The following is a 13,608-nucleotide window of genomic DNA, read 5'->3' on the forward strand; positions in this document are numbered from 1 at the left end:
GCACAATCTGACAATAACGATGAAAGAAAACTTCTTCAAAGAGAAAAGACACATTCAGGAAACCAGTGAGAAACTAGTATATCTAATGAAGCAAGTATGGAATGATCTACAAGGAAGCAGTACCGGAGTATCTTCATGATAGATGCCCTCCTTTCATCAAGCATTGCCTGGCCCGCTTGGAGTCATCAATGTCTATGTCTCTTTCTGCTTCAGATGTCTCAAAGATATTGCAAGATAATTATGAGGTGAGCAAAACCTTGTCGACCGACAACAGTCAGATATTTCATTTGAGTGGAAAAATATCTGATTCATGGAGGCCTGGTGTGATTTAAATCCCTAAGAAGATCCATCTAGTTACAAATGCGTCTTTCCAATTGAACAGCACCATGACAAAAGCATTGAATCTGAGCTTTTTTTCCTCCAGTTGTATGATCTCTTACACTTAGTTTTGCTGTTTTTCCTGAATATTACAGGTGAAGACTGAGACAGCAATGGGAGAGCAGGTTTACATTGTCTGCCTGTCTCCTAGACTGCACGGACAGTGCCAAGATTTCCTAAGATCCAAGCTGCCATGCAAACATATCTTTGTTGTGTTGACTCATCAGCGTGTGTCTGCCAGCATCCTTCATCCTCAGGTTTTCGAGGGTCAGCTAGAGCTGCTTTGTCCATTGCTGGTTGGGAGGCTGATTCGACATGAGTGTCTGTTTGTTGAATTTGTTATATGCAATGTCAATTAATTTTGTAGGTGTAATTATAGGTGCATTGGTTAACTTTCTCATGAATATTTTTTTTGTCATTTGCTTATTTTTTTGGTTATTTATTGTTGTATTAGTGTTGTTTATATATTCAAATTTGTTATGATTGTAAAGCGCAAAGAGAAATTTACAATTTATTATGCGCTTCATAAATATTCTCTATTATTATTATTATTATTATTATTATTATTATTCTCTATTCAACACACTTGATGATGACATTGACAAATGTGTCAAAGTCTCTTCAGCAGGGGAGACTGGAGTGGATATCCTGGCCTATGATCCCTCTGATTGCGCAACGAATGACATCTTGTTGCCAATCAGAGGGACACTGCTATAACGACTGGCAGTCTGTTGTCGAGAGAAGATTTCCTTGCTACGAGATCTTACGTACCTGTGCAATGATGGGGAGGCTCTCACTGAAATGTGTAAAAAGCTGCAGACCATGATTGAAACTAGGAGGTTTAAGACCATCATGCTAAAGCCCTAGACTCAAACGACTGGCGGTCCGTTGTCGAGAGAAGATTTGCTTGCTCCGAGATCTAACGTACCTATGCAATGATGGGGATCAGGCTCTCACTGAAAAGCTGCAGACCATGATTGAAACTAGAAGGCTATCATTGCCAATTGATGAGGGCCCTGTGGTTACACCAAGTATTCCAAAGAGAAACAAAAGAAAGGCCGGAGAGATGACAACTCTTCCGTCGAGACGCAAGAGACAGCGAGGACATGGACCTTTGAAGGTCACGGTCCCAAAAAACCCCAAGAACTCCAAGAACACTACCGGTACACAGAACACCATCGTAGATGGAACTTTTCGTATTCCAAATAGTAGGTCAAAGTCTTGTATTCAAGAGAGGCAAGTTATTTAACCACTGGCATAGCAGCAGTCTCAATGGAGGTTACATAAGACTGTTGTGTGTATGGTTAGGGCTTCTTTACAGAATGATTAAAACAATTTGCACAAACTTCAATGCCACTATCATATGGTTCGAAAGGTATCATCCAGTGGCTAGTTAATAGATGATAGTGGTATCAAAAGCATTAATGATACCCAATTTGCTTTAATATATGTGGGCCAATGCTGGGGAGGATAGTCAATCATGGAAAAGGAAAGGCAACAAATTTTAAAATCTGTCCTGTGGAAGACGGAGGTATCCATCTCCTATGTCTATTTGTGTCAAAAGATATCGAAGCAGGGAATGAACTCCTTTATGAATACGGTAGTGAAAAGAGATAGGTCGATCCACATTTGTGGAGATTACAAAACCACCGCTATCCAACACATACCCAATTCCATTGATGCAACAGATGAACTGACTTATGCTGAGGAGGTTAGTCAATCAAAAAGAGCTCTTGTGACGTCATAATATTTCAAGTGAGTCCGCCAACTTTTTTTCTATGGAAATTTGGGAGTTGGGAAAATCGCACGGCAGGAAATTACCTCGGGCATATGCATGCTCTACCACTTTACCAGCTATCTCAATTGATTGACAAGACTGCGCAATTATGAAAGAAAAAATGAATCACAGGAAGGCCAATTTTAGGCATTCAGAGAAGTTACTCCTGGTAGAGGAATTCAAGAGTAGGGAGAGCATTTTGAAGCCAAAATTCGGATTGGGAGTCACAGCGAAGCTGAAGGAGAGGACATGGGAGGCAATCACAGAAAAGATAAATGCCCGAAAACCCATTAGTGAAGAGGATGTCGAGGAGATAAAGAAGAAGTGGCATAATTTGACAATAACGATGAAAGAAAACTTCTTCAAAGAGAAAAGACACATTCAGCAAACCAGTGAGAAACTAGTATAATTAATAGTTTCTATTATGGCTCAGATCAAAGACTAAATCTATCTTGATTTTATTTTGTGTAATGAAAGGTTCTGGTATTGTGATAGTGGAAGATCTTTCAAAGAAAAATCTTGATCGCCTAACACGGACACCATGTCATCCTTGCGTCTCGGCATTTGTGTCAAGAGCCTTGTCAAAAACTGAGCAAGACAGAGTGTCTGGCTATAGTGTGAATTAAGATTCCAACAATATATATATCTAAGGAAAGATTATTACAATGGAAAAGCCTCGTACCAATCTTTACTTAATCTTCGCATGGAACACCAAAGAGAGATTGTAAAGAATGCTTCCAAGATCGCATCAGATCCAATATAAACCAGGAAAAGGGAATGGATGTGACATAATGGCTAAGCTTACCTCCCTCAAACAATAAACTAAGTATATATATATATATATATATATATGATACATCAGATTTATTTTCTTTTACTGTGTATTCACACTTGGATTAGGTCAAAAGGACAACAGAACTCTGATCATTTTAATATGCATCTTTTCTAAACATGCATAAAAAGAGAGATGACCTTTGATATGCACAACCTGAGAATAGGTGTGCATTATGATGTATCATGCAATATCAGTTTCATTGAGTGGATTAGCGCTTTGAAACATCAGTAGTAAGTGCTATCTGAACGTTACTATTACTATCATTATCATTTCTAGTTTACTTAAACACCATCACTGCTATATTCCAATAACCATTTGCATGAAAAATTCAAACTTGTACTGGTTCATTGTATGTATCACAAAAGGGAAACAAACCAATTAGATTTTGGGATATTTAGGTCAAGGGACAAATGGACGGACAACCTGAAAACGTAATGCCTCTGGCACAATTTTTAAAAAAAAATTTAAAAATAATAATTGCACTACATTGAGAGAAAAATAATTACAATTGATGTGAAAATATGCATAAACTAACGTTAATATGCATAAACTTGCATGAATATATAAACTTGCATAAAAATGCATAAACTGCATGAAAATGCATAAACTGAATGAATATGCATAAACTTTCATGAATATGCATCTCATGCGTTCTTCCCATCTTCCATATCCGAACAGAGTACTGCACACTCTCCTTGCTCATTTCCTCTTATGGCAACATCCTCAACCATAGATGTGTACTGATCACATCAATGCACATTTTGATTTCACACAATAAATGAGTACTGAATACTACCTTTAGCTCATCGCTTTTTGTGCGTGATCGTGAGTGCACAATATCCCAGCCTTTGGCTGGTCACCTGGCATACCTTCAGTGTTGCTTTGAGAAGCTTCCAACATTCTTTTTAAAGTACTTTTTGTTCAGCTTACTGCACCATGACCAGCCTTTCTCTTCACACCCTTCCCCCTCCCTTTACCCCTTCCCCTTCCCTTACCCCTTCCCTCCTCCTTGCCCCCATCATCACTCCCGTCCTCTGTAGGAATCTTAGGACCACTATCCGGAGGCACCAGGCCGTCGCTGATCTTATAGTAGACTATGGTTGAATCGGAATCAGTGATGGCCAGAGTGATTGCCCTCTTGGCTCGATGCTCTTCTGGGATGACTGCCTTTGAGGGAGTCTTGAAGGAGCTCTGGAGACTGGAATGCTCAGGATCAAGGGTTGTAAGGAAAGTTCTCAAGCTGTAACAACGAGAGGCCAGAGAGAAAATTGAAAATAAAAAGAAGATTAGCATAGCCCCTGGTCCGATATAGGGTTAGGGACTTAGGGTTAGTTGTTTTTTAATGTAATCATGCTGAAAATCTGAGATCTACAAAAAACTGTACTTTCATTCTATTAATTATAAATTTTAAATAGGGTTCAGAATTTTTATCAGATTTTCATTATTTGCCTGATATACAATATAAACAAACTTGTGAAACGGAACACCAATACACAATGCATTTGCATTTGGCAACATTTCACTTTTGACTTAGCCTCATATTTAGGTGTACTGCACAGTCCATGATTACATAATCATTACAAATGGGGCATCATTGTAAAGGGAAATATGTATAAACAGGCTTTTCAATGATAACAACATCAAATATGATAATGTATTAACAGGAGAGAAGTCATCACTTATTTTGAAGGGTATTTGAATTCCTATTTGTGATACTTCTTTACTATCATTACCTAAAACTGCATGGACAAATCTAACTATAATGATGTTCAATTTTGTTCATGTTTTATGGAAAATTACTACAAAATGAAGTTGTATACCGTACATTTACAGGTGTCTCCTAAAAAAGAGATTTTAAAAGTACATGTACAAAAATTGAATTTAGATTCTCCTTCTTGTTGTTGCATTTTTCATTGTTTTATTGTACCTTGATGGTGATAGAGTAGCCTTGGCTTGCAGAGGTAAGACTGCTGTGATGTCATCCTTCTTGAAGGCTCTGCCTGTGATGTAGGCCATGTGTAGAGGCCAACAGGGATGAATCTCCATGTGCCACCAGTTCTTGCCTGTGCAATTAGATGAAATAAGATGAAATAAGATGAAATTATGATAGTCAGGGGTGAAAGTGAGAACTAAAAAAAATATTTTAAAAATTCCCCTCAACCATGCCCCCCTTGAGTAAAAAATAAAAGAGAGGATTCGGGAGGAAGAAAATGTCATCTAACAACATTCCCCCCTCGTGAGTAAGAAAATTGGGAAAAATTGGGAAAAATGGGAAAAAATAAGGGAAAAATGAGGAAAATATGGATAATTACGGGGAAAAAAAAGACAAATAAAAATCAGGAAAAAAAAAATTAAAAAAAAGAAAATCAGGAAACCGATTTATCAGGCCTGGATAGTGTCGGGATCAACACTGACATGCACCTGGGACACATGGGCTTACTTCGAATCATTGGGTCATCGCGTTGGGTTGGGTGGTCGCGTTACCTGACTTTTCGTGAAAAATGCGCCCCTCAGCGTTTTTCAGCTTTTTTAGTCACTACACTGTGGATTTCTCTCCCGGCACCCAAATGGACCACAAGTTACAAGAAAACGTTTTAAGTTGGTACACATCTAGCAACAATAGGAGCAGGAAAATCAGGCCTTATATACAGGGCTCCAGTTTTATACAAAAATGTGATCGATTCAAATCTATCGCAAACCTCAAATCGCAAGTTTGCAGTCTCCTTTCTCTTATGTACATGTACATTGTTGCGATTTATATCAATTGCAAATAAGTTGTGATTAATTTCAACTCTTTATAAGACAGGGCCCTGGTCTAATTCTTCATTGTTATAAGAGAATGAGATATTCATTATTGATTGAAAGAAGAAAAGAAATCCTACCTTCACACAGATCCAAGTAGACCAGAAGTGTTGAAATTATTTGTGACGAGTCTTCAAATCCCCATGACAGCATTTCATGGTACTGTAAAGAAAAATACAACAGTAGAAAGATGAAGAATAATTAACTGTTAAAATTCAAGAGCGTCTAAATAAAGCTAAAGACTAAAATAGTTTTGAAAATAGACGTGTCTTTTTCAATTTGTCTAACTCAATGTGCATAAACCTTTAAGACTATGAACAAGTGACTGAGGCAAGTTGATTTTTATTTAATTGAGGTAAACTTCAATTTCCATAAATGATTTAGTTAGATTTTCTTTTCGACACGTTGGATATTTTACACATTTTCCAAGTGCAAAAGCCAGAGCCAATACCCTCTAGTGATAAAATCAGATTCGGAAAATGGATTAAATTGAACATTACGACTAAATATGAACACATCAACAAATTTCATTGATACTGAAAACGAGCGAGTTACAAATCCATCATCTAACTCTACTTTAAGAAAACTTCATCCCAAGAATTAACTTTACTTATTCTAAGAGATTTAACATGGCAAAGAGAAAGTACGCATGCGCGGTAGCGGCGCAGCAAATAGAAATATTCATGATATAGAGCGCCGTTCGCTTGAAATTGCTGAATATGCAAGAGGTTGAGGAGGGCTTTGTCTCTTTGATTCATGCATATTCAGCAATTTCAAGCGAATGGTGCTCAATGTCATGAATATTCATATTTGCTGCGCCGCTACTGCACATGCTTACTTTCTCTTCACCATGTTGAATCGATGATACAACATGGACAAATCGTCAGGTTAGGACCAAGAATCACCCTTTTTCCCACCGAAGACTTCTTCAAATTAGAATTTCAAGTGGTTGGAAAGATGCCCAGAGAAGTCGAAAAAAATCAGAATTGTCAAAATTCAAAGGTCAAAATTGTCATTTTACCTCTTTACATTGCGAAAAAATGTGACCCAACCCGCTGTTTGAATCATTTTCATAAACAGGCTCTAATAATAATTACCCAGTGTAGCCTCATCAGTATTCATACTGTTCTCCCTGAGGGCCCTGCAATCATATTATTAACCCGGCTTTAACCGAGCTCCCTTTAAAAGGTGCTCAAGCACTCATGGAATTTCTTCCTACCGGGTACCCTTTTACCTCACCTGGGTAGAGTATGGCAAAAGAAGATTGACTCTTGCCAAAAGACATTAGTGCCTCTAACGCACTCCAGCAAAGCATAGACTATAGAGAGTCAATGCTAATGCGTATTGACCTATAGCGCGGCTCTACATGTTACATAGGCAGCAATTGCACACATGAATAGTCAATACACAAATAACACACAAATGCACACAATGATGCTGATGTGGCTGTAGACTAGTACTTTAGTAGACTCACAATTTTAATTTTTGATTTCTTTTTCTAACATCGGTGAGTTGAGTTTTGTACAGTGGTGTTTGAAATGTTGAGAATCAATAGAACAGGTTACACAGCCATCTCCAGCTAGGTCGATAACTGTCTCCGAAACAGTAAAAATTGAAATGAATATTGTCATGCCTCATGCCATCACTCCAGCAAAGCATAGAGAGTCAATGCTAATGCGTATTGACCTCTAGCACTGCATGCTTGCTGTGAGGCGGGTATTATTAGACCCATACACAAATATACACACCACACAATGTCGCATAGACTCTACACAATCATGTTGATGCAGCTGTAAGCAAAGTTTGACACTAGACATACAATTTGAATTTTGAATTTTTTTGAATTTTTTTTAACATCAGTAAGTTAAAAAAAATGTATTTTACTGCTATTTACATGTAGGTGTCATCAATTGTCACTAAAGTACACTGTACCAATTTTGAGTGAAATCAGTTGAGTTTTGTACAGTGGTGTTTGAAATGTTGAGAATCAAAAGCACAGCTTACTACACACTCACAGTTACAGCCAGGATAGTGATGCTCCTATATGTGCTATTTAGGTGTCATCAATTGTCACTAAAGTACCGATTTTGAGTGAAATCAGTTGAGTTTTGTACAGTGGTGTTTGAAATGTTGAGAATCAAAAGCATAGCTTTTACTACACAGCCAGGATAGTGATGCTCCTATCATGGATCACCTGGAATTGCACTCTACTCCAACATTACCAACATGGATTTCGGAAACAACATTCCACCGAGTCGCAGCTTGCCATAACAGTCAAAGAAATAGTGAGGGCTCTGGACCATCACCATCAGATTGACATGCTGATACTCGACTTCTCCAAAGCTTTCGACATGGTACCACATCAGCACTTACTGGGGAAAATAGATCACTACGGCATCTGAGACAACACCAAGAACTGGATAAAGACCTGGCTGACTGCACGGACACAACGAGTAGTTGTTGATGGAGCAGCATCGGAAACCATAGATGTTGAATCAGGGGTGCCGCAGGGGACAGTTTTAGGGCCACTGATGTTCCTACTTTACATCAATGATATTGGAGAGGACATTAGCTCAACCATCAAGCTCTTTGCCGATGATTGCCTCCTGTTCAGAAAGATCGACAAAGATGAGGATGCCCAGGATCTACAGAAAGACCTTCAAAAGCTGCACAAATGGACTGGAAAGTGGCAGATGCTATTCAATGCGAAGAAGTGCTACAGCATAAGAATTCATCGCAAGCAGAAACCCATCATCCTTAACTACACCATGGGAGATGAGGTGCTCGCCGCTGTTTCCAGCCAGTCTTACTTGGGGATGGAGATCCATGAAAAACTTAGCTGGAAACATCACATCAAGGCAGTCGCAGCCAAAGCCAACAGAACACTTGGATTCATTCGAAGAAACCTCAGCCTATGCTCATCTGCCATCAAGAAACAGGCATACACAACACTAGTCAGATCACAACTAGAATATGGGGCAGCTTTATGGGATCCATATCGGCAAAACCAGATAGATAGCCTTGAGAAAGTTCAGAGGAGGGGGATACGCTTCATCACAGGGAATCACAGCCGAGAAGACAGCGTCACGGCTACGCGATTGAACATCGGACTCCCAACTCTACAAGAGCGACGACTGGAATCATGTTTAGCCATGATGTACAAGATCCTCCACCACCAGATAGCCATCCCTCTTCCAGATTACATCTCACAGAAAGACAGAGCTACAAGGAGTCAACATCATCTTCGTTTCACCAGACTTGGTACATCCTCCGATTCTTACAAATACAGCTTCTTTCCTCGCACCATGAAAGACTGGGATGAGCTTCCTACAAATATCATTGAGCTGCCCACATTGAAGCAGTTCAAGGAAGCCATCAGCTGCGAATAGTCACAGCATCATCATTATTTTTATGATTTTTATGATTTTTATCATTTTACTTGCACCATAAACATGTATATATTTCGGCACAAATTCACACAAGCCGTCCACCGTCGGCATAAGATCACCCTTGTCTAGATGCTGAACAGGCTTTGACAAGTAGTAGAATAGAAGTAGAATAGAAGTAGATGTGTGCTGTTTACTCTACTACTATGTGTGATCACACATAGGAGTATCACTATCCTGGCTGTGTAGTAAAAGCTGTGCTTTTGATTCTCAACATTTCAAACACCATTTTACAAAACTCAACTGATTTCACTAAAAATCGGTACTTTAGTGACAATTAAAGACACCTAGAGTAAAGGACCCGGTTTTCGGCCACTTAAGACAAAATCCTATTTTTTGGACTCTTTACTTCCTATTTATTATCATTTCTTGTTCAAATCATGAAGTAAATATTATTATTATTTAAACAAAAAAAGAATCCCAGAAAAAAATCACGAATTGCCATGACAACATTCGTTTCAATTTTCACTGTTTTGGAGCCGGTTATCGGCATAGCGAACCGGTTTTCGGACGCATGTACAAAGTCAATAGGAAGCGCTCGCGCGCGCCGTGCGTTTCCGCGCTGATGTATAGCACAAGCGGGCGGAGCAGGTATCCCACGCCGGAGCTCCCGGGTGCTTGCCTGGTCGAAGACAGGCACAGCGGTGATCGGAAGTTGGAATCTGAATTAGACAGACATATTGTGTGTGCGTGGCGGGGTCCGGCTGCATTGATTTAACACATGCGATGAGATACTTTTGAGCTTGCGACCAACACAAAATCGGGCTCTAAATCTGAAAAATACTTGAAATAAAGCTCATTTTATGGTACCCATATTTCTTACATACACGCGTAAGAAACTCGATTTTCCAGATTTGGGTAGCGGGACCGCCGATTACATCGCTAAAATGTGATATTTTAGGATATATTTTCCATCGCAAATGTGGTTCTTCAGTGACTCTGGCATGGTATGGTATGTGTGGGATATGTGATATGCTATTATGCGATGTATTTTAAAGGTAAAGACCAGTATTGGAAACGACCCAATTTCAAAAAATGAAATGGAAGCTCTCATTATCAATCATGTGAAAGAATATGTTTTGACTAATACATGATGATAAAAAATTAGCCGGGAAACCGCCTACTAATTCATATATTTGGTAAATTTGTTTCTCTCATGGTCTGTGAGAGATATAGGGTAGTCCCATATACATCTTTCTGTGTATAGTGCTTGTAACTTTACGAAGAATGGGCCAAATTTCTTATCATTTTGATGATTCCAGAACCTTGCAGATGCTAGATGCTAGATGATCAACCTTTTCTGATCGATTCAACAACGTTTCTTTCACAATGCAATCGCATGACCATAACTGGTCTTTACCTTTAGAGTCTAAAGGTAGGGTGTCTGAACGATTTTTCAAATTTCAATTTGGGATCGTTTTTCACCATTTTTGTTTGATATTTGAATAAAAAATGTTATCAGAATAATACATTTCAAATTTCAAGTCTCACCGATGTTTCTATCAAAAGTTACAGCCCCTCCAACACGCTGGTATATTCATATCATTTTGGTCAAAATCGTCGAAAAAGACGTCCACGCAGAGTGATGTTGTTTTGCTAAATTTAGCCAAACAGCTGTATCGCGCGATATGCAAGCGTATGCATATCGTACGCATGCTGCTAAGCCAATCCGCGACTTGCAGCTTGAGCTACGCTGTCTCCGCGACATGTGCGATTGACTAGTATGGTTGGCGTTCGTCGCACAATAAACCCGGAAGTGATTGCACGTTATAGTTAATGGCAATATCGCGGAGACAACGCACGTTGTCTCCACGATATTGCCATTGACTATAACGTGTATTCACTTCCGGGTTTATCGAGGGAATTTCCAACCATAATTTCAGTCACTATAATGTGTAATTGAATTTGGGGTTTCGTTCGTGCGCGGAGATGTTACGCGATGTAACCATGGTTTGGACTGAGCGGAGCGCACGCCCCCTAATTAGCTGATCCACCAAATAGCGAGAAGGGTATTTTTAAACTGTTATCAGTTGTGATCCCTGGGGGCTAGCGAAAATATAATCACATAGAATTGTTCCTTAGGACTGGGACTACTTATCGATCGGGGCGTCATATCTCAAAAGTGACAAACCTCAGAGTTAGCCAGGACACAATGTTTAAATTGCTGTTTTGACCAAGATATTTTTAGGATTTCGGGGGCTACGCCCCTTTGGAAATATTGGAATTCACCTGCTCTTTCATATGACACCTCATTCATTGATTATCACCTTCAGGATCACAACTGATAAAGGTTTGAAATTGAATCTCGATTTGAAAAAAAAAAATTGACTTTTTTTGCATGGTCGCGCAATGCACGTAGGCTGCATAGGGATGCGTGTAATCTCTATGGGAAGAATTTTAGCACACAACATCGGGTGCGCGATCAGACACCCTACTAAAGGGATTTTATCATGCATCCAATGGATCGGCCGAAAACTGGAGCTGTCCGATTACCGGCTCCTTTACTCTAAATAGCAGTAAAATACATATTTTTCAACTTACTTAGGTCTACTGATGTTAAAAAGAATAATTTTAAAATTCAAATGGTAGATCTAGACTAGACCTAAGTCTAGTGTCAAACTTTGCTTACAGCTGCATCGACATGATTGTGTACAGTCTATGTGATATTGTGTGGTGTGTATATTTGTGTATAGACTTCTAGGTCCCTGCCTCACAGCATGTATGCAGTGCTAGAGGTCAATACGCACTACCATTGACTCTCTATGCTTTGCTGGAGTGTGTGTGATGAGTATAATATTAATAAGGCACGTGAAATAAAAGGACAACACAAAGAGACACATGTGGGACCGAAACTCTTTTCAACGCAATCCCCAGGCAGGTGATGAAGAGCATTCGCAAGGGGATATTTAGACACGGATCACGTATTTCCTGATATATTTACCTTAGGATGTTCTGAAAACCAAGAGAAGCGGTCAACTGTTACGTCTTCCGTTCCTAAATTTTGACCAGAAGCCATTTCTCTAGGCTTTTTACCTGCTTGTTCGTTGAAATTCGATGGTTTGCGTTCAGACTCGAACAGCGCTAGTCCCTAAGTCTCGTGCGTTACGTACGTACACATACACTTGATCTCGTTTTCTGCGAGATTTCAAGCGATGTAAATTTTATGTTAATTAGCCATACATTTGACCAATCGCAGCTTAATATGATGATGTCATATCAAAAAATTCCCACGACGCAGTAAACACAAGCATGTGGATTTCTAAATTTAGAGAATTGCACCATTGTAGAACTAGGGTACTTGCTCTCCCATGTCGCAATACTTGCAATACAACTTCCCGAATATAGCTCGACATTATTCAAAGCATTCAGTATAAGCAACTGGCGTGCAAGCCAGAGGTATTGTCGGCTTTGCTAGTAAGATAAGTTTTCTTCTCTATCGGATTAGAAACAAAGTAAGCAAAATGGTTGCTGAAGTAGGAGAATCACAGGTGGAATGCTTCCCAAATGTTAATACAGGGAAAGCGCCTGAAAAAGGTCCTGCTGAAAAGCTTACTGCCAAAAGGGCGGCGGTGTTGGCTCGCAAACACTCTAGGAGTCTGACTAAAACTCAGGTAAAACAAAATCTAAAGATAACTGTGCCAGACGATGCTGCAAGCAACAAGGGAAAGAAAAAGAAGAAATTTGTACCAGCTCCGTGGTTATGTGAAGACATGACAGTTGTATTGACAGCGCCCATTCGGTCTGATTTGGACGACGCAATGGCTTTTATTGAAGGGAAAGCACAAGCAGGAAGTGACAGCAGATACTATGATGACTCAGAACCAATTGATAGAGACGAGTTGGAGCTTGCCATGTGGTGTCGCACGAGATTAAAGAAGAACAGGTGTTTAATGCACCAAGTGAAGAACATACCCGGGTTGAACTATGCAACAAAACGCAAATTGGAAGAGAGGATCAGAAAGCATGGGGAAAAGGTTGTGGTTGGGAGTAGCGTTATGTCGCGACTCAAAGCAAAAGATGATGAGGTCACTTGCACTAAGGAGCGACGAAATGACAACACTTCTCGCATGCTCAACCATCATGGCATGCGAAGAAAGAGTGAGTTGGAGCGCATGCTCGACCCCCTTGGCACCCGAGGAAAGGGCCAGTTGGAGCCAAAGAAAGCCGAACAACCAAAGCCAAATTACACACGTACGAAGAGACATAAGGGAGGTCATGGGGGTAATGACCGCAAACGTCGTTGGACTCAAGAACAGAAGGATGAGCGGGTTTACATACCACACGAGTTCGAGCTCGTGACTGAGAACATGGACCATGACGACCCCGAGGAAGTGAACCTGTTGTGTTTCCTGCTCGACTTTCAGCACCGT

General features: G+C 39.8%; 1 protein-coding gene across 1 annotated transcript; it reads right to left on the reverse strand.

Annotated features, from left to right (window-relative positions):
* Positions 1-1,899: 1,899 nt before the first annotated feature.
* LOC100892594 (tRNA-splicing endonuclease subunit Sen15) lies at positions 1,900-12,323 on the reverse strand. Its single transcript, XM_003727959.3, has 4 exons — positions 12,180-12,323; positions 5,873-5,954; positions 4,918-5,053; positions 1,900-4,230 (listed from the first exon to the last, which is right to left on the reverse strand). The coding sequence occupies exons 1-4, from the start codon at positions 12,252-12,254 to the stop codon at positions 3,912-3,914; spliced, it is 612 nt and encodes a 203-aa protein (XP_003728007.1). The 5' UTR covers positions 12,255-12,323; the 3' UTR covers positions 1,900-3,911.
* Between the last annotated feature and the right edge of the window lie 1,285 nt (positions 12,324-13,608).

Source organism: Strongylocentrotus purpuratus, unplaced genomic scaffold, assembly GCF_000002235.5.
Source record: "Strongylocentrotus purpuratus isolate Spur 01 unplaced genomic scaffold, Spur_5.0 spur5_scaffold_4, whole genome shotgun sequence".
NCBI lineage: Eukaryota > Metazoa > Echinodermata > Echinoidea > Camarodonta > Strongylocentrotidae > Strongylocentrotus > Strongylocentrotus purpuratus.